The sequence below is a fragment of the Dendrobates tinctorius genome, unplaced genomic scaffold (genome assembly GCF_039654945.1).
Source record: "Dendrobates tinctorius isolate UK_male_01 unplaced genomic scaffold, ASM3965494v1 ptg000178l, whole genome shotgun sequence".
Classification (NCBI taxonomy): Eukaryota; Metazoa; Chordata; class Amphibia; order Anura; family Dendrobatidae; genus Dendrobates; species Dendrobates tinctorius.
In genome coordinates, this window is record NW_027361845.1 from 85,167 (window position 1) to 107,559 (window position 22,393).

The window sequence follows — 22,393 nt, forward strand, 5'->3', positions numbered from 1 at the left end:
GGTACACACAAGGACACAGGACAGAGGTTGAGTCAACTTTAATCCATGTCAACTGGCTGCAAGTGTGATTTAGTTATTGCCAACACCTGTTAGGTGCCACAGGTAACTTACAGGTGCTGTTAATTACACAAATTAGAGAAGCATCACATGATTTTTCGAACAGTGCCAATACTTTTGTCCACCCTCTTTTTTATGTTTGGTGTGGAATTTTATCCAATTTGGCTTTAGGACAATTCTTTTTGTGTTTTTTCATTTAAGACAAATTAAATAAAGATAATAATACCAAAGAATTTGTGTTTGCAATCATTTTCAGGAAGAAACTGAGTATTATCTGACAGAATTGCAGGGGTGTCAATACTTTTGGCCACAACTGTATGTTTATATGGCTATTAATATAGGAAGCTGGGTGAAAATCCAAAGTAGTATGAGGGAAAGTGAAGCTGTACTATGCAAGGAGCAACAAGATCACTGCAGCATGGTAAGAAAAAACACTAATTACCTGGTGGGTGGTGGCTACATGTGCGTCGCACTCCCCAACGCGCGTTTTGGATCTTAGTTGTTCATCCTGGTATGAAGACTGTTTGACGCTCGTAGGTCGCACTGAGGTCTCCCCCTTTTATTTTATTTTTGCAATGTGTATATCTTTTTTTTTTTTTTTTTTTTTTCTTCTCGCACTTCCAGAGAATAATCCTTTACATGGCTCACTGGATTCTCCGGGGATGTATCTTTAGGCAGCTCTGTATAATAACCCGGTGAGCCTCACCTACTCGGTAAATGCCATAAAAATCTGCACCGAAGTAAAAGGCCCATATCTCTGGGACCATATAGTGAATTTAAAATACAAAGTAGACAAACCGGAATACTCCGGGAAGCAGACGGGATAACCTAGAAACTGGCTACTTTTGACCTGCTGACAATGTTCTTTTTAAGTAAAAGAAAAAAATGTCTAACCTTGGCCTAAGTCACCATTTTTCTTTATAATCTCCACTTTCCTTTACTCTACCAGAGCCACAGCGATGGGTGTCGCCTGCCGAAAAGTTCTACCTCTCAGGATTTAGAGATTGCCTGGATCGCACCGAAGACTTCATTCAAGATATCAGCCCAACGGCTAAAGCCCGCTTTTTAGACGAGCTGCAGACCCATCTTCAACACCGGTTAAGATTCCCAAAACAATTAAATCTATGCAGTCAAGCGAGACGACGAGAGGAGGACTTAACTTCTGATGGAAATGTCTCTCCAAACTCGACCGGTGGCTCTGTAAGCCCGTACTCCCCGTCGGTGAATGGCTCGGAGAATTGCGGTCCACCAAGTTGGGTGTCTTCAAATTCTGGAGGGTTACAGAATGACCCTAATCATAGTAACACCTTTGTCTGGAGACCTTGGCCTTAGGACGGAGGAGGCCTCTCCATTTCTCCTACCTAATATTCCCATATTTAATGTACATATATATGCAATATACTACTGACATCTAATACATGAGTGGAGCAGTCTCACAAGATGCTGCTCTCCTGGTGGGTGGATGCATTTTTTTTTTTTTTTTTTTTTTTTTGGGCGAGACCTATCAAAGATATGTATTTATAGCTGCTTATATACAGTATCTGTATGAGATTCTTCTATATGTTGTGCATATGTATTCACGCCCTGATTTGCCAATATATAGCTCATTCGCTGTTGTACAGCACCTACGTGTGTTTTTTTTTTTGTTTTGTTTTTGTTTATTTTTACTATTGAATAAAGTTTTCAAACGTTTTTGGGTGGAATGTTAATATTGTGCTGTTCATCCCAAGTGTTATAGAGACGGTCTAAGTACGGTCGAGGATAATCGGCTGCTTTTGGCAAATACGTATGTCAATGAGCGTCCCGAGAAAAGCCTGGTTGATTGACCCCAAAAAACGAGACAAATATCCATTAAGTTCAACTGTTGGATGGGAAAGATAAAAAAAAAAAACAAAAAAAAAAAACTATATGGACAACCACAATACGTGATCCAGTCCACGCCCCATTTCTTACCCCCCCCCCCCCCCCCAGACTATTAGTTCTTGTGGAAAAGAGGCCTTCATTCCTCTGGAGAATGAACCTGTCTTTCTCCTGACAGGAGGAGTGCCCCCTTGTCTTTCTCCTGACAGGAGGAGTGCCCCCCTTGTCTTTCTCCTGACAGGAGGAGTGCCCCCCTTGTCTTTCTCCTGACAGGAGGAGTGCCCCCCTTGTCTTTCTCCTGACAGGAGGAGTGCCCCCCCTTGTCTTTCTCCTGACAGGAGGAGTGCCCCCCCTTGTCTTTCTCCTGACAGGAGGAGTGCCCCCCCTTGTCTTTCTCCTGACAGGAGGAGTGCCCCCCCTTGTCTTTCTCCTGACAGGAGGAGTGCCCCCCCTTGTCTTTCTCCTGACAGGAGGAGTGCCCCCCCTTGTCTTTCTCCTGACAGGAGGAGTGCCCCCCCTTGTCTTTCTCCTGACAGGAGGAGTGCCCCCCCTTGTCTTTCTCCTGACAGGAGGAGTGCCCCCCCTTGTCTTTCTCCTGACAGGAGGAGTGCCCCCCCTTGTCTTTCTCCTGACAGGAGGAGTGCCCCCCCTTGTCTTTCTCCTGACAGGAGGAGTGCCCCCCCTTGTCTTTCTCCTGACAGGAGGAGTGCCCCCCCTTGTCTTTCTCCTGACAGGAGGAGTGCCCCCCCTTGTCTTTCTCCTGACAGGAGGAGTGCCCCCCCTTGTCTTTCTCCTGACTTTTTACTTGAAACTGCTTTTGCAGAATCAAGCATTTGTCCAGCACACGTGTTGGTATAAGTGCAATGTGTAGGTGCACATTCACACTGTGGCTATTAACAGACAAAGCCTAGGAGAAAAACAAATGGCAAATACACTGCAGTAACTAAATATTAGTACACGTAAATAACAGGATACTTGACTCTATTTAAACCCCTTCATGACATGAGCTTTTCTGCGTTTTTGCGTTTTCATTTTTCACTCCCCTCCTTCCCAGAGCCATAACTTTCTTTTTTTTTTTTTCAGGATGAGTTGTACTTTTGAAGGATACCATGGTTTTTACCATGTCGTGTAAAAGAAAACTGGAAAAAAATGCCAAGTGCGGTAAAATTGCAAAAAAAAAAAAAAAGTGTGCAATCCCACACTTGGTTTTTTTTTTTTTTTTGTGTTTTGGCTTTTTCGCTAGGTTCACTAAATGCTAAATCTGACCTGCCATTATGATTCTCCGGGTCATTACGAGTTCATAGAAACCAAACATGTCTAGGTTCTTTTTTTAGCTAAGTGGTGAAAAAAAATTCCAAACTTTGCTAAAAGAAAAACAATTGCGCAATTTTCCAACACCCGTAGCGTGTTCATTTTTCGTGATCTTGGGTTGGGTGAGGGCTTATTTTTTGCGCGCCAAGCTGACGTTTCTATTGATACCATTTTGGTGTAGCTATGATCTTTTGATCGCCTATTATTGCATTTTAATGAAATGTCGCGGTGACCAAAAAATCACATCTCAATGGCTTAAAACTCCTAAAATAATTAAATTAAAAAAACTCCTAAAATAAAAAAATTAAATTAAAAAAACTCCTAAAATAAAAAAAACAACTATCAAATCTAATCAATTTCCAAAAGTGCCTGCTGCTTTGGGTATCGCCCCGTGTTGGAGGCGTTTGCTTACCTGGCTGCCCATGGATATGTCCTGTAGTTCTTCCTTGACTGGTCGCACATGCTCAGTAGATGCCTGCTGCTATTTTTCTAGTGCATGCATGGTTGCGCCGTCCTCACTGCACAGGGTGGACATGGGCACTGGGTAAAGGAGGAGCAGCCATCGCCCTCTGACCGCGCCGCTCGGGTGGGTGCTACATGCAGCAGAGCGGGCCCAGGAGCGACTCGCCTTGATGCCAGTGGTTTCGTACATTAAAAGTATGAAGATTTCTATCTGTATCTGTTGTAAAGGACGGCCTACTGCTAAACATGATAAAAATATAACGAGGCCTTCATCTGTACTGCCTGAAACGGAAAAAGCCATTTTTTTGCCCTTAGCAACCAATCAGAGCTCGGCGTTCATTTTTTAAATGGCTCTGGTGAAATGAAAGCTGTGCTGTGATTGGTTGCTATGGGCTACAAAATGTTAGGAGGCCACACACACACCCCAAATTCATCATGGAGGCTTGTAGCCCTTAAATTGGGCGGTGTGGACACAGAAAAGAATTACATTTTATAGAGGCCACACTTCAGCCTCCTCCTGTCAGCTCGGCCCCTGCTGCCAATGACAGATTGGGGGCGTAGTTAACGGCAGCTGTGCCGAGGGTGCTTGTGGGAAATGTAGTTCGCATTGGTCACATGGTCAGCACTGAAGGACCGCCCACTACACACTGAGCAGCGCAACGCAGTTATGGAGAAGTTGGAGCCAGAAGGCGGAGTAAGGATGTAGCCGATGAATAACTGGAGGCATAGATGGGATGCTAGAATGAGGTGATTCAGCTCCAGGGAGTTTGAAACAATATAATATCTTCCAGGATCACCCCCTTTAATACACGACAATACCCTGCTGGCTTTACAAGCTGCTCACTGACATTGCATGCTGTTAGTCTATGATCTACAAGAACACCCAGATCTTCCATTACGAGGACCCTCCTAGTTTAAATATGGTGTCTGCGTATTATTGGAGCTTACGTGCAGAACTTGACATTTCTCCTACTGATCCTCATCTGCCAACCCTTATAAATATCTTTTGTATTCTGCACTATACTACACTGCGCAAAAAAATAAAGGGAACACTAAATGACCACATCCTAGATATCACTGAATGAAATACCGTATTCCAACTACAAATCTTTATTCATTACATAGTGTTATGCGCCAAGAACAATAAGGTGTAAAACTGATCAATCTAAATCAAAATATCCCATGTAGGTCTGGATTTAGGATGATGCTCAAAATCAAAGTGGAAAATCAAATTACAGGCTGATCCAACTTCAGTGGAAATGCTTCAAGACAATGAAACGATGCTCAGTAGTGTGTGTGGCCTCCACGTGCCTGTATAACCACCATACAAGGCTTGCGCATGCTCCTGATGAGGAGGTGTATGTTCTCCTGAGAGATCTCCCAGACCTGGGTTAAAGCAAGTGCCAATGGTGCTCATAGCCCAACACCTACTTATGGACGTCAGACCCTCATACTACCCTCATGGAGTCTGTTTCTGACAGTTTGAGCAGACACATGGATATTAGTGGTGTGATGTCACGAGTGACTGGATACTCCGCCTCCAGCAGGGCGAATTTCTATGACACCCGTGACCCTGGATACACCGCCTCCAGCAGGGCGAATTTAAACAATGAAACGTGCAGCCGGATACACCGCCTCCAGCAGGTGAATTTCAATAGTTACACGTGTATCTGGATACACCGTCTCCAGTATGGCGGTGTATCCAGATACACGTTTAACTTGAAATTCGCCTGCTGGAGGCGGTGTATCCGGCTGCACGTTTCATTGTTTAAATTCGCCCTGCTGGAGGCGGAGTATCCAGTCACTCGTGAAATCACATCACCAACCCCGGGAAACCAATACAATGGAGGGCCCTGCAATAGGGAACGGGGACGTGGAGACCTCCTGCACTCCCCTGAGTCAGTGTCTCTACACTCCTGATGGTCCCTAAGCAGGTTCCGCACCTGGCGACGAGCAGGATACCGAAAAACCCTAGCTCGCCCTGCACCTATCCCTTTCTAATGAATTGGACGGTGCAGAAACTAATCCCACCACTGCACTAATACACACATAAGGAAAGTTACAAACGGGGAAAAAACCACTTAGCTTTGCTCTGTTGCTATTTCTCCCAGCAACAGAGTCCAGCACCTGACTGCAGCTTTCCTCCTGAATAGCTGCTACTTCACCAAAGCTCAGTCAGACCTGCAAGGAACTCCTCACTGTTGCTCCTTCACCACCAGGACTCTGACTGAGCTGCAAGGAACTCTTCTCTAGCTCCTTCCTCCACCAAGGATGGTTGGAAATAACCAATATCACCAACAGTGAGTGAGACCACCTGACTCTCCTTTATAGGCTAGAGCAGGAGCAATCACACCTGCTATTGATTCCCGTGTAATAATACTAGCCACCACCGGGGGCAAAACTAGAACTAAAGATACCACTGTGTAATGATCCAAATGCCCACCGGGGGCAAAACTAACTTTAAGAAAACAGCTTAAAGGAAAAAAAAAAGGTTATATGTGCTTTTATCTGTCACAATGCAGCATGGATTGTGACAAGTGGCCACTGGAGGTCATTTTGCAGGGTTTTGGCACTGCTCCTCCTGTTCCTCCTTGCACAAAAGAGGAGGTTCCAGTCCTGTTGCTGGGTTGTTGACCTCCTACAGCCCCATCCCCACCTGGTGTACAGGCCTGTCCTGTGGTATCTGCTCCATGCTCTGGACACTGAACTGACAGACGCAGCTACACTTACCACAGCTCGCATTGATGTGCCATCATGGATGAGCTGCACTACCTGAGCAACTTCTGTGGGTTGTAGAAAATAGACATTGGACCCCAAGAAGCGCTATCTAAGTGCATGCCTCCCTCCACATACTGCTGCACCGCTTAATGGATGTACATATGAATTAAAATAAAGGAAATGGTGAGTGCTGCCTTTCTATTGTTGGCCCCTGTGCCACAAGAAAATAAATTTCTTTAGCAGCCATTTCTGTCTAGATACAGAAGACAAAAGCACCAGTGCCTCCCCATCTCCATATTCTCTGTGGGTTGTAGACACCGCCTCATGCTACTGTACAGTACCTCTAGGGGTGAGAGCAATGGCAAAATGCAAAAGTGACCAAAACAACAGCTAAAAAGGATGAGAACAGAGAAATGGTCTGTTGTGACCCCTTACAGAACCGCTCCTTTTTAGGGGTTGTCTTGCGCGTTGCCTATCATTTCTACCTGTTGTCTGTTCCATTTGCACAACAGCAGGAGAGATTGATTCACAATCAGTGTTGCTTTGACAGGTTGATTTCAGGGAAGCTTGGAGTTACATTGTGTTTAAGAGTTGCCTGTATTTTTTTGAGCAGTGTACATAGCTAGTTATCAACTGCAAAAATAGAAAAACACCAGTATTAATCCTGTCTTCTAGATGATTAATAAATTGAATACTAGCAGACCCAGCACTGAACCTTGAGGGTCACCAGAGGTCATTCAGAGTCGCCATCATTCACCACAACTCTCTGGGTGCACTCTGAGACAGTTTTCAATCCAATTACAAACCCTAGTTTCTAACCCCATAGACTTTTATATACCCACTGGGCATTTACGTGGGAAAGTGTTAAATGCCTTTCGGAACTCGAAAAACACTATGGGGCTGATTCATCAATGCTTCTGTGTGCCCGGCCGTCTTGATGAATCTGCCCCTATATCCACAGCTGCGCCTCTGTCCAAGTTTCTACTTACCTCCAATATGAAAACTAATTAGGTTGGTTTGGCAACTTCTATCCTTAGTAAAACAGCGCTGACTATCACGTGTAACGAACGCCGGCGTGTCTACCACTGCTTCTCTCCCCCAGCTGAGACGCTGACTCATTTATCGACGTGGCCTCCTTCCCACACTGCGCTGAGATCCCCGGGCACTGTTATTAGGGCACATGCGGTCCCATTCTCTTAAAAGGACAGCGCACCATCCTAAAGTGTCACCAGCCAATGGCTGTGAGACACTCATATAAGGCACCTCCACCTGATGAGTGGTGCCTCTGCAGCGTTGTCAGTTTGTTCATAAGACTCTTGCTAGTTCTCAAGTCCCAGTTCTTGTATTCATGTATACCAACTTGTCTATCAGCCATGCCAGCCTGCCTGACTTCCAGCCGTGCCCACCTGCCTGTCTTCCAGCCATGCCTGCCTGTCCATCAGCTATGTCCGCCTGCCTGTCTATTAGCCATGTCCGTCTGTGCTTGCCAAGGCAACCATCTCTTGTTCCTGCCTCCTGTCCCTTGGGGGTCAGCTGCCATCCACCCGAGGTCAGTTCTGGCGTAGCACCTAGTCCTGCCTCCCTTGTCTCTCCTCAGATCGCGGTATCATCAGCCGCCAAGAATCCGATGTCAGACTTGGTGAGGCACCTAGTCACACCCCTCTGGGCTTTCCTCGGGTAACGACACCATGGTTCCACCACCCAGACCCAGTCCCTTACAGTAATGTTTTCTATCACATACTGTATATAGTCTCTTACAAGACCATCAAACATCTTTCCCCAATAGATGTTAAAGGGATGGCCTCAAACTAATGTACTGTAAATTTTAATCATAAATGTCTTATCAATTATTGTAATAATCAAAGGAGGAGGTGAGCTGTGACATCACCTATTGTGAATGGCAGATCCTGTGTTATCAGTCATTGTACAGGAGGAGGAGGTGAGCTGTGACATGACCTATTGTGAATGGTGGATCCTGTGTTATCTACTGTATATAGAGGAGTTATCAGTCATTGTACATGGTGAGCAGGTGAGCTGTGACATGACCTATTGTGAATGGTGGATCCTGTGTTATCTACTGTATATAGAGGAGTTATCAGTCATTGTACATGGTGAGCAGGTGAGCTGTGACATGACCTATTGTGAATGGTGGATCCTGTGCTATCTACTGTATATAGAGGTGTTATCAGTCATTGTACAGGAGGAGGAGGTGAGCTGTGACATCACCTATTGTGAATGGTAGTTCCTGTGTTATCTACTGTATATAGAGGTGTTATCAGTCATTGTACATGGTGAGCAGGTGAGCTGTGACATGACCTATTGTGAATGGTGGATCCTGTGTTATCTACTGTATATAGAGGAGTTATCAGTCATTGTACATGGTGAGCAGGTGAGCTGTGACATGACCTATTGTGAATGGTGGATCCTGTGCTATCTACTGTATATAGAGGTGTTATCAGTCATTGTACAGGAGGAGGAGGTGAGCTGTGACATCACCTATTGTGAATGGTAGTTCCTGTGTTATCTACTGTATATAGAGGTGTTATCAGTCATTGTACATGGTGAGCAGGTGAGCTGTGACATCAATTATTGTGAATTATGGGTCGTGTGTAATCTACTGTATATAGGGGTGTTATTGTCCAGGAGGAGGTGAGCTGTGATATTGCATATTGTAAACTTTTTTATCCTGTGTTATCTACTGTATAAAGAGGTGTTAACAGTCATTGTGCAGGAGGAGGAGGTGAGCTGTGACATCACCTATTGTGAATGGTGGATCCTGTGTTATTTACTGTATGTAGAGGTGTTATCAGTCACTGTACAGGAGGAGGAGGTGAGCTGTGACATCGCCTATTGTAATTGGTGAATATCTAGAGTATACAGAAGTGTTATTACTCTGTACAGGAGGAAGAGGAAGGGAGATGTGACATTACTTATGATAAATGTGCTAGTTCTAGTATATTACTAGCTGTAGGTTATGTACTGTGTGTAGTATATTACAAGCTGTAATATCCTTGTGTTTCCTCCCGCTACTAATGTACCTATACCCGACATTGCCATTTCTGTGTGTGGTTCCACTATTACTCCCCAGCAACAGGCCCGCTGTCTTGGGGTCATACTTGATTCCGAGCTTTCCTTTGCCCCCCACATTCGATCACTGGCTCGCTCTTGTCATCTGCACCTCAAAAACATTTCTAGAATTCGACCTTTTCTTACTTTTGACTCTGCAAAAACTCTTACTGTTTCTCTTATTCATTCTCGTCTCGACTACTGTAACTCTCTTCTAATCGGTCTCCCTCTTACCAAACTCTCCCCTCTCCAATCTGTCTTGAATGCTGCAGCCAGGATCATATTCCTCACCAATCGTTACACCGATGCCTCTACCTTGTGCCAGTCATTACACTGGCTACCCATCCACTTCAGAATTCAGTATAAACTTATTACCCTCACCCACAAAGCCCTCCATGGCTCAGCACCACCCTACATCTCCTCCCTTGTTTCAGTATACCACCCTACCCGCGCCCTCCGTTCTGCTGATGACCTGAGGTTAGTATCCTCAATAGTCAGAACCTCCCACTCCCGTCTCCAAGACTTTACACGTGCCGCGCCAATTCTTTGGAATGCACTTCCCAGGTCAATACGATTAGTCCCCAATCCCCACAATTTTAAGCGTGTCCTGAAAACGCATTTATTCAGACTGGCCTATCGCCTCAACACATTAACCTAACCTATCCCTGTGTGGCAGAGCCAAAAGTTTTACCATAACCAGGTTCCCAGCATCATGTTCCCACATGCTTTATGCATCCATTAGCCCTCTGTGTCTGTACTGTTACACACTTAACATTATGGCTGGTCCATACATCAGGGCAACTGTTACCACCCACCTTTCGTGTCTACCTCTTTCCTCATAGACTGTAAGCTTGCGAGCAGGGCCCTCACACCTCTTGGTATTTCTTATAATCTACTGTATGTGATTATTGTTATACTGTAATGTCTATTGTCTGTACAAATCCCCTCTGAAATGTAAAGTGCTGCGGAATATGTTGGCGCTATAAAAATAAAATCTATTATTATTATAAGCTGTAGGATATGTACTGTGTGTAGTATATTACTAGCTATAGGATATGTACCGTGTGTAGTATATTACTAGCTGTAGGATACGTACTGTGTGTAGTATATAACTACCTGTAGGATACGAGCTGTGTGTAGTATATTACTAGCTGTAGGATATGTATTGTGTGTAGTATATTACTAGCTGTAGGATACGAGCTGTGTGTAGTATATTACTAGCTATAGGTTCTGTACCGTGTGTAGTATATTACTAGCTGTAGGATATATACCGTGTGTAGTATATTACTAGCTGTAGGTTCTGTACCGTGTGTAATATATTACTAGCTGTAGGTTCTGAGTGCAGTATATTACTAGCTGCAGGATATGTACTGGGTGTAGTATATTACTAGCTATAGGTTCTGTACCGTGTGTAGTATATTACTAGCTGTAGCATATGTACCTTGTGTAGTATATTACTAGCTGTAGCATATGTACCGTGTGTAGTATATTACCAGCTGTAGGTTATGTACTATGTGTAGTATACTACTAGCTGTAGAATATGTACCGTTTGTAGTATATTACTAGCTGTAGCATATGTACCGTGTGTAGTATATTACTATCTGTGGGTTATGTACCGGGTGTAGTATATTACCAGCTGTAGGTTATGTACTATGTGTAGTATACTACTAGCTGTAGGATATGTACCGTTTGTAGTATATTACTAGCTGTAGGATACGTACTGTGTGTAGCATATTACTAGCTGTAGGATATGTACCGTGTGTAGTATATTACTAGCTGTTGGATATGTACCGTGTGTAGTATATTACTAGCTGTAGGATACGTACTGTGTGTAGTATATAACTACCTGTAGGATATGTACCATGTGTAGTATATTACTAGCTGTAGGATATGTATTGTGTGTAGTATATTACTAGCTGTAGGATACGAGCTGTGTGTAGTATATTACTAGCTATAGGTTCTGTACCGTGTGTAATATATTACTAGCTGTAGGTTCTGAGTGCAGTATATTACTAGCTGCAGGATATGTACTGGGTGTAGTATATTACTAGCTATAGGTTCTGTACCGTGTGTAGTATATTACTAGCTGTAGCATATGTACCTTGTGTAGTATATAACTAGCTGTAGGATACGTACCGTGTGTAGTATATTACCAGCTGTAGGTTATGTACTATGTGTAGTATACTACTAGCTGTAGAATATGTACCGTTTGTAGTATATTACTAGCTGTAGCATATGTACCGTGTGTAGTATATTACTATCTGTGGGTTATGTACCGGGTGTAGTATATTACCAGCTGTAGGTTATGTACTATGTGTAGTATACTACTAGCTGTAGGATATGTACCGTTTGTAGTATATTACTAGCTGTAGGATACGTACTGTGTGTAGTATATTACTAGCTGTTGGATATGTACCGTGTGTAGTATATTACTAGCTGTAGGATACGTACTGTGTGTAGTATATTACTAGCTGTTGGATATGTACCGTGTGTACTAAATTACTAGCTGTAGGTTATGTACTGGGTGTAGTATATTACTAGCTATAGGTTCTGTACCGTGTGTAGTATATTAATAGCTGTAGGATATATACCGTGTGTAGTATATTACTAGCTGTAGGTTCTGAGTGCAGTATATTACTAGCTGTAGGATATGTACTGGGTGTAGTATATTACTAGCTGTAGGATATGTACCGTGTGTAGTATATTACTAGCTGTAGATTCTGTGTGCAGTATATTACTAGCTGTAGGATACGTACTGTACTGTGTGTAGTATATTACTAGCTGTAGGATATGTACTTTGTGTATTATATTTTTAGCTGTAGGATACGTACTGTGTGTAGTATATTACTAGCTGTTGGATATGTACCGTGTGTAGTATATTACTAGCTGTAGCATATGTACCGTGTGTACTATATTACTAGCTGTAGGTTATGTACTGGGTGTAGTATATTACTAGCTATAGGTTCTGTACCGTGTGTAGTATATTACTAGCTATAGGTTCTGTACTGTGTGTAGTATATTATTAGCTGTAGGATATATACCGTGTGTAGTATATTACTAGCTGTAGGTTCTGAGTGCAGTATATTACTAGCTGTAGGATATGTACTGGGTGTAGTATATTACTAGCTGTAGGATATGTACCGTGTGTAGTATATTACTAGCTGTAGATTCTGTGTGCAGTATATTACTAGCTGTAGGATATGTACTGGGTGTAGTATATTACTAGCTGTAGGATATGTACTTTGTGTATTATATTTTTAGCTGTAGGATACGTACTGTGTGTAGTATATTACTAGCTGTTGGATATGTACCGTGTGTAGTATATTACTAGCTGTAGGATACGTACTGTGTGTAGTATATTACTAGCTGTTGGATATGTACCGTGTGTACTATATTACTAGCTGTAGGTTATGTACTATGTGTAGTATATTACTAGCTGTAGGATATGTACCGTTTGTAGTATATTACTAGCTGTAGGATACGTACTGTGTGTAGTATATTACTAGCTGTAGCATATGTACCTTGTGTAGTATATTACTAGCTGTAGCATATGTACCGTGTGTAGTATATTACTAGCTGTGGGTTATGTACCGGGTGTAGTATATTACCAGCTGTAGGTTATGTACTATGTGTAGTATATTACCAGCTGTAGGTTATGTACTATGTGTAGTATACTACTAGCTGTAGAATATGTACCGTTTGTAGTATATTACTAGCTGTAGCATATGTACCGTGTGTAGTATATTACTAGCTGTGGGTTATGTACCGGGTGTAGTATATTACCAGCTGTAGGTTATGTACTATGTGTAGTATACTACTAGCTGTAGGATATGTACCGTTTGTAGTATATTACTAGCTGGAGGATACGTACCGTGTGTAGTATATTACCAGCTGTAGGTTATGTACTATGTGTAGTATATTACTAACTGTAGGATACATACCGTATGTAGTATATTGCTAGCTGTAGGTTATGTACTATGTGTAGTATATTACTAGCTGTAGGATATGTACTGGGTGAAGTATATTACTAGCTGTAGCATACGTACCACGTGTAGTATATTACCAGCTGTAGGTTATGTACTATGTGTAGTATATTACTAGCTGTAGGATATGTACTGGGTGCAGTATATTACTAGCTGTAGGATTTGTACCGTATGTAGTATATTACTAGCTGTAGGATATGTACTGGGTGTAGTATATTACTAGCTGTAGCATATGTGCCGTGTGTAGTATATTACTAGCTGTAGGTTATGTACTGGGTGTAGTATATTACTAGCTGTAGGATATGTACCGTGTTTAGTATATTACCAGCTGTAGGTTATGTACTATGTGTAGTATATTACTAGCTGTAGGATATGTACCGTTTGTAGTATATTACTAGCTGTAGGTTCTGTGTGCAGTATAGTACTAGCTGTAGGTTATGTACTTTGTGTAGTATATTACTAGCTGTAGGATATGTACCGTTTGTAGTATATTACTAGCTGTAGGTTCTGTGTGCAGTATAGTACTAGCTGTAGGATATGTACTGGGTGTAGTATATTACTAGCTGTAGGATATGTACTGTACTGTGTGTAGTATATTACTAGCTGTAGGATATGTACTTTGTGTATTATATTTTTAGCAGTAGGATACGTACTGTGTGTAGTATATTACCAGCTGTTGGATATGTACCGTGTGTAGTATATTACTAGCTGTAGGATACGTACTGTGTGTAGTATATTACTAGCTGTTGGATATGTACCTTGTCTAGTATATTACTAGCTGTAGGATATGTACTGTGTGTACTATATTACTAGCTGTAGGTTATGTACTATGTGTAGTATATTACTAGCTGTAGGATATGTACCGTTTCTAGTATATTACTAGCTGTAGCATATGTACCGTGTGTAGTATATTACTAGCTGTAGCATATGTACCGTGTGTAGTATATTACCAGCTGTAGGTTATGTACTATGTGTAGTATATTACTAGCTGTAGGATATGTACTGGGTGTAGTATATTACTAGCTATAGGATATGTACCGTGTGTAGTATATTACTAGCTGTAGCATATGTACCGTGTGTAGTATATTACTAGCTGTGGGTTATGTACCGGGTGTAGTATATTACCAGCTGTAGGTTATGTACTATGTGTAGTATACTACTAGCTGTAGGATATGTACCGTTTGTAGTATATTACCAGCTGTAGGTTATGTACTATGTGTAGTATATTACTAGCTGTAGGTTATGTACTATGTGTAGTATATTACTAGCTGTAGGACACGTACCGTGTGTAGTATATTACCAGCTGTAGGTTATGTACTATGTGTAGTATATTACTAGCTGTAGGATATGTACTGGGTGTAGTATATTACTAGCTGTAGGATATGTACCGTGTGTAGTATATTACTAGCTGTAGGATATGTACTAGGTGTAGTATATTACTAGCTGTAGCATATGTACCGTGTGTAGTATATTACTAGCTGTAGGTTATGTACTGGGTGTAGTATATTACTAGCTGTAGGATATGTACCGTGTGTAGTATATTACTAGCTGTAGGTTATGTACTGGGTGTAGTACATTACTAGCTGTAGGATATGTACCGTGTTTAGTATATTACCAGCTGTAGGTTATATACTATGTGTAGTATATTACTAGCTGTAGGATATGTACCGTGTGTAGTATATTACTAGCTGTAGGATATGTACTAGGTGTAGTATATTACTAGCTGTAGCATATGTACCGTGTGTAGTATATTACTAGCTGTAGGTTATGTACTGGGTGTAGTATATTACTAGCTGTAGGATATGTACCGTGTTTAGTATATTACCAGCTGTAGGTTATATACTATGTGTAGTATATTACTAGCTGTAGGATATGTACCGTGTGTAGTATATTACTAGCTGTAGGATATGTACAAGGTGTAGTATATTACTAGCTGTAGCATATGTACCGTGTGTAGTATATTACTAGCTGTAGGTTATGTACTGGGTGTAGTATATTACTAGCTGTAGGATATGTACCGTGTTTAGTATATTACCAGCTGTAGGTTATGTACTATGTGTAGTATATTACTAGCTGTAGGATATGTACCGTTTGTAGTATATTACTAGCTGTAGGTTCTGTGTGCAGTATAGTACTAGCTGTAGGTTATGTACTTTGTGTAGTATATTACTAGCTGTAGGATATGTACCGTTTGTAGTATATTACTAGCTGTAGGTTATGTGTGCAATATAGTACTAGCTGTAGGATACGTACTGTGTGTAGTATATTACTAGCTGTAGGTTATGTACTATGTGTAGTATATTACTAGCTGTAGGATATGTACCGTTTGTAGTATATTACTAGCTGTAGCATATGTACCGTGTGTAGTATATTACTAGCTGTAGCATATGTACCGTGTGTATTATATTACCAGCTGTAGGTTATGTACTATGTCTAGTATATTACTAGCTGTAGGATATGTACTAGGTGTAGTATATTACTAGCTGTAGAATACGTACCGTGTGTAGTATATTACTAGCTGTAGCATATGTACCTTGTGTAGTATATTACTAGCTGTAGCATATGTACCGTGTGTAGTATATTACTAGCTGTAGGATACGTACCGTGTGTAGTATATTACCAGCTGTAGGTTATGTACTATGTGTAGTATACTACTAGCTGTAGGATATGTACCGTTTGTAGTATATTACTAGCTGTAGCATATGTACCGTGTGTAGTATATTACTAGCTGTGGGTTATGTACCGGGTGTAGTATATTACCAGCTGTAGGCTATGTACTATGTGTAGTATGCTACTAGCTGTAGGATATGTACCGTTTGTAGTATATTACCAGCTGTAGGTTATGTACTATGTGTAGTATATTTCTAGCTGTAGGATACGTACCGTGTGTAGTATATTACAAGCTGTAGGTTATGTACTATGTGTAGTATATTACTAACTGTAGGATACATACCGTATGTAGTATATTACTAGCTGTAGGTTATGTACTATGTGTAGTATATTACTAGCTGTAGGATATGTACTGGGTGTAGTATATTACTAGCTGTAGCATATTTACCGTGTGTAGTATATTACCAGCTGTTGGTTATGTACTATGTGTAGTGTATTACTAGCTGTAGGATATGTACTGGGTGTAGTATATTACTAGCTGTAGGATATGTACCGTGTGTAGTATATTACTAGCTGTAGGATATGTACTAGGTGTAGTATATTACTAGCTGTAGCATATGTACCGTGTGTAGTATATGACTAGCTGTAGGATACGTACTGTGTGTAGTATATGACTAGCTGTTGGATATGTACCTTGTGTAGTATATTACTAGCTGTAGGATATGTACCGTGTGTACTATATTACTAGCTGTAGGTTATGTACTATGTGTAGTATATTACTAGCTGTAGGATATGTACCGTTTGTAGTATATTACTAGCTGTAGCATATGTACCGTGTGTAGTATATTACTAGCTGTAGCATATGTACCGTGTGTAGTATATTACCAGCTGTAGGTTATGTACTATGTGTAGTATATTACTAGCTGTAGGATATGTACTGGGTGTAGTATATTACTAGCTGTAGAATACGTACCGTGTGTAGTATTTTACTAGCTGTAGCATATGTACCTTGTGTAGTATATTACTAGCTGTAGCATATGTACCGTGTGTAGTATATTACTAGCTGTAGGATATGTACCGTGTGTAGTATATTACCAGCTGTAGGTTATGTACTATGTGTAGTATACTACTAGCTGTAGGATATGTACCGTTTGTAGTATATTACTAGCTGTAGCATATGTACCGTGTGTAGTATATTACTAGCTGTGGGTTATGTACCGGGTGTAGTATATTACCAGCTGTAGGTTATGTACTATGTGTAGTATACTACTAGCTGTAGGATATGTACCGTTTGTAGTATATTACCAGCTGTAGGTTATGTACTATGTGTAGTATATTACTAGCTGTAGGTTATGTACTATGTGTAGTATATTACTAGCTGTAGGATACGTACCGTGTGTAGTATATTACCAGCTGTAGGTTATGTACTATTTGTAGTATATTACTAACTGTAGGATATGTACCGTATGTAGTATATTACTAGCTGTAGGATATGTACTAGGTGTAGTATATTACTAGCTGTAGCATATTTACCGTGTGTAGTATATTACCAGCTGTAGGTTATGTACTATGTGTAGTATATTACTAGCTGTAGGTTATGTACTATGTGTAGTATATTACTAGCTGTAGGATACGTACCGTGTGTAGTATATTACCAGCTGTAGGTTATGTACTATGTGTAGTATATTACTAGCTGTAGGATATGTACCGTATGTAGTATATTACTAGCTGTAGGATATGTACTAGGTGTAGTATATTACTAGCTGTAGCATATTTACCGTGTGTAGTATATTACCAGCTGTTGGTTATGTACTATGTGTAGTATATTACTAGCTGTAGGATATGTACTGGGTGTAGTATATTACTAGCTGTAGGATATGTACCGTGTGTAGTATATTACTAGCTGTAGGATATGTACTAGGTGTAGTATATTACTAGCTGTAGCATATGTACCGTGTGTAGTATATTACTAGTTGTAGGGTATGTACTGGGTGTAGTATATTACTAGCTGTAGGATATGTACCGTGTTTAGTATATTACCAGCTGTAGGTTATATACTATGTGTAGTATATTACTAGCTGTAGGATATGTACTGTTTGTAGTATATTACCAGCTGTAGGTTATGTACTATGTGTAGTATATTACTAGCTGTAGGTTATGTACTATGTGTAGTATATTACTAGCTGTAGGATACGTACCGTGTGTAGTATATTACCAGCTGTAGGTTATGTACTATGTGTAGTATATTACTAACTGTAGGATACATACCGTATGTAGTATATTACTAGCTGTAGGATATGTACTAGGTGTAGTATATTACTAGCTGTAGCATATTTACCGTGTGTAGTATATTACCAGCTGTTGGTTAAGTACTATGTGTAGTATATTACTAGCTGTAGGATATGTACCGTGTGTAGTATATTACTAGCTGTAGGATATGTACTAGGTGTAGTATATTACTAGCTGTAGCATATGTACCGTGTGTAGTATATTACTAGCTGTAGGTTATGTACTGGGTGTAGTATATTACTAGCTGTAGGATATGGACCGTGTGTAGTATATTACTAGCTGTAGGTTATATACTATGTGTAGTATATTACTAGCTGTAGGATATGTACCGTTTGTAGTATATTACTAGCTGTAGGTTCTGTGTGCAGTATAGTACTAGCTATAGGTTATGTACTTTGTGTAGTATATCACTAGCTGTAGGATATGTACCGTGTGTAGTATATTACTAGCTGTAGGATATGTACCTTGTGTTGTATATTACTAGCTGTGGGTTATGTACTTTGTGTAGTTTATTACTAGCTGTCGGTTATGTCCCGTTCGAAGCATAATACAGCTACATACTATAGGATATCTTACTAGCTGTAGTATATTTACTATATTATATACGTGTATGTCTGCAGTTTGTAGATGTGTAGCATAAGCATATTACTTATTGCATGGCTTTCTAGTGTGTATATTACTATATCTAGGAAGAAAGAGTAACAAAAAGCGACTCTGGTGGGACTCGAACCCACAACCTTTGAATGACTGCACCAACTAGAAGTCCAATGCGCTATCCATTGCGCCACAGAGCCTGTTATGTGAGCTTTGTCCCTTCCTGCTCTTCAAGAACTGAGCTAGGCCTGCCCAAGGGTGGAGCATGGGTGGAGTAAGGGTGGAGGTGTTTCCTCCTCTCCCTCCTTCCTCTTGTCTATCACCAGGTTGTCAGAGTTTCTCTGATCCCTGAACCCTCCTCCCAGAGTGCTGCTCATGTTCTCTATAGGGAAGCTCCAGTTACTTGTTGCTGAGGCCCCAGTGGAGATAGAGAAGTTTTTTGGAGAGTGCTGAGTGCGTATGGTGAGGGGACTTGGACAGATCACTAACGTCCCATGGAGCAAAGCTTCTCCTGTTTCTTCTACTGGGTCTCTCCAGACCAAGAAGATATGTGGGCCTCACCATCTGTAGCTGAAGTCCAACTTAAAAATATCTCAAAATTTTCCTTTTTTGTTTCCTGAACATAAGTATAACATTACAACAAGCACAAGCTGAAAAGATTATGGCAGGAACTACATCATTCTGAAGATGTAAAAAAAATGATCACTTTTATGAAAACCTAGGGGGCGCCATACAGTTTGAAAAGCCCTGCTATAGAGAATGCAGGGGGACATAGAGGGGACTATAGACTTGTCTCTATATGTCCTAGCGAGAGTGCTGAGGATACTGATAATAATAATTTAATTTCTATAGCGCCGACATATTCCGCAGCACTTTACATTATAGAGGGGATTTGTACAGACAATAGACATTAAAGCATAAAAATAATCACATAGATCATAACAGATACCAAGAAGAATGAGGGCCCTGCTCGCAAGCTTACATTCTATGGGGGAAAAAAGGGAGACATGAAAGGTGGGTGGTAACAATTGCTTTTATTGTTCGGATCAGCCATAGTGTAAGAATCGGGTGTTCTTGTTGCTGCATGAACCAGTTAACAGTCTAAATATGTAACAGTACAGACACAGAGGGCTAATGGATGCATAAAGCATGTGGGAACATGATGCGGGGAACCTGTTTATGGTAAAAAAACTTTTGGCTGTGCCACATAGGGATAGATTAGGTTAATGTGTTGAGGCGGTAGGCCAGTCTGAATTAATGCGTTTTCAGGGCACACTTAAAATTGTGGGGATTGGTGACTAATCGTATTGACCTGGGAAGTGCATTCCAAAGAATTGGCGCAGCACGTGTATAGTCTTGAAGACGGGAGTCGGCGGTTCTGATTATTTAGGATGCTAACCTCAGGTCATCGGCAGAACAGAGGGCACGGGTAGGGTAGTAGGCTGAGGCGAGGGAGGAGATGTAGGGTGGTGCTGAGCCATGGAGGGCTTTGTGAGTGAGGGTAATAAGTTTGTACTGGATTCTGGAGTGGATGGTTAACCAGTGTAATGGTGTTGATGGCCTACAACTGAGGGACAAGCGTATATATAGGCCTACATGTGAGCGCCAAGAATATATCTAAGCCTACACATGAGGTCCATGAATATACACCCAGGGCCACAAGTATATATAGGCCTACACCCGAGGGTGTTTCATGTATATACATAACTACTCCCAAGGGCCCCTTTTAATTTTTCACTCTTCGTTTCATTGCAGCCATTTGGTAAGTTCAAAAAAAGTTTATTTTTTTTCTCATTAATGTACACTCTGCACCCCATCTTGACTGAAAAAAAAAAACAGAAATGTAGAAATTTTTTGGAAATTTATTAAAAAAGAAAAACTGAAATATTACATGGCCATAAGTATTCAGACCCTTTGCTCAGACACTCATATGTAATCCACATGCTGTCCATTTCCTTGTGATCCTCCTTGAGATGGTTCTACTCCTTCACTGGAGTCCAGCTGTGTTTAAATAAACTGATAGGACTTCATTTGTAAAGGCGCACACCTGTCTATATAAGACCTCACAGCTCACAGTGCATGTCAGACCAAATGAGAATCATGAGGTCAAAGGGACTGGCCAAGGAGCTCAGAGACAGAAATGTGGCAATGCACAGATCTGGCCAAGGTTAGAAAAGAATTTCTGCAGTACTCAAGGTTCTTAATAGCACAGTGGCCTCCATAACCCTTAAATGGAAGGTTTGGTACCACCAGAAGTCTTCCTAGACCTGGCCATCCAGCCAAACTGAGCAATCGTGGGAGAAGAGCCTTGGTGAGAGAGGTAAAGAAGAACCCCAAGGTCACCGTGGCTGAGCTCCACAGATGCAGTAGGGAGATGGGAGAAAGTTCCACAAAGTCAACTATCACTGCAGCCCTCCACCAGTCGGGCCTTTATCGCAGAGTGGCCGGACGGAAGCCTCTCCTCCCTGCAAGACATATGAAAGCCCGCATAGAGTTTGCTAAAAAACACATGAAGGACTCCCAAACTATGAGAAATAAGATTTTCTGGTCTGATGAGATGAAGATTGAACTTTTTGGTGATAATCCTAAGCGGTATGTGTGACGACTGGTTGCAATTGAAGGAAACATGAAGTACAAAGATATCCTGTATGAAAACCTCTTCCAGACAATGACCCTAAGCATACAGCTAAAATAACAAAGGAGTGGCTTCAGAACAACTCTGTGACCATTCTTGACTGGTCCTGCCAGAGCCCCAGGGCTGCCATCAGGGCATTACTGCCCTAACTGGCGAATGGGGCCGGTGGGCAGAGGGGGCCCGCATCGGGCCCCGTTTCATCTGCTCACCGGGCCCTAAACTGGGCGCTTAGCGGCGCTGCAGAAGCTGAACGCTATTGACATGCGGGCCTGTCTGCCCGCACGTCAATAGTTAACAGCCGCCAGTCAATGGGAGGCTGGCAGCTGACGTCAGTCGCAGCCCGCACGTCGCTGGCGTCTGATGTCACTGTCAATTGCCGGCAAGTGCGCGCTTCAGCAGCGTGAAGGGAGCGTCGCCGCTGGAGCGTGGCCAGGTAAGAAGAACTTTATTTTTTTCTTTTTTAATTGAAAGCAGCGATCCGGGGCAGAATGCTGGGCATGATGGGGGCAGATTGCAGACATGGGGGCAGATTGCAGACATGGGGGCAGATTGCAGACATGGGGCAGAATGCAGACATGATGGAGGCAGAATGCTGGACATGATGGGGGCAGAATGCTGGGCATGATGGGGGCAGATTGCAGACATGGGGCAGAATGCAGACATGATGGAGGCAGAATGCTGGACATGATGGGGACAGATTGCTGGACATGGGGGCAGATTTCAGACATGATGGGAGCAGAATGCTGGACATGATGGGGCAGAATGCAGACCCGGGGGCAGAATACAAGACATGATGGAGGCAGAATGC

General features: G+C 41.8%; 1 protein-coding gene and 1 non-coding gene across 2 annotated transcripts in view; one reads left to right on the top strand and one right to left on the bottom strand.

Moving 5' to 3' along the window:
• LOC141054318 (transcription factor HES-7-like) overlaps positions 1-1,749 on the top strand; it is a 77,024-nt gene extending 75,275 nt beyond the window's left edge. The window contains exon 4 of the mRNA XM_073551621.1: positions 1,007-1,749. Coding sequence (XP_073407722.1) covers positions 1,007-1,389 — 383 coding nt within the window. The 3' untranslated portion in view covers positions 1,390-1,749. The remainder of the gene's footprint in view (positions 1-1,006) is intronic.
• A 17,316-nt stretch (positions 1,750-19,065) lies between these two features.
• TRNAR-UCU (transfer RNA arginine (anticodon UCU)) lies at positions 19,066-19,150 on the bottom strand. Its single transcript is given in 2 exon segments — positions 19,066-19,101; positions 19,114-19,150. It is a non-coding gene; the product is annotated as a tRNA-Arg (tRNA).
• Between the last annotated feature and the right edge of the window lie 3,243 nt (positions 19,151-22,393).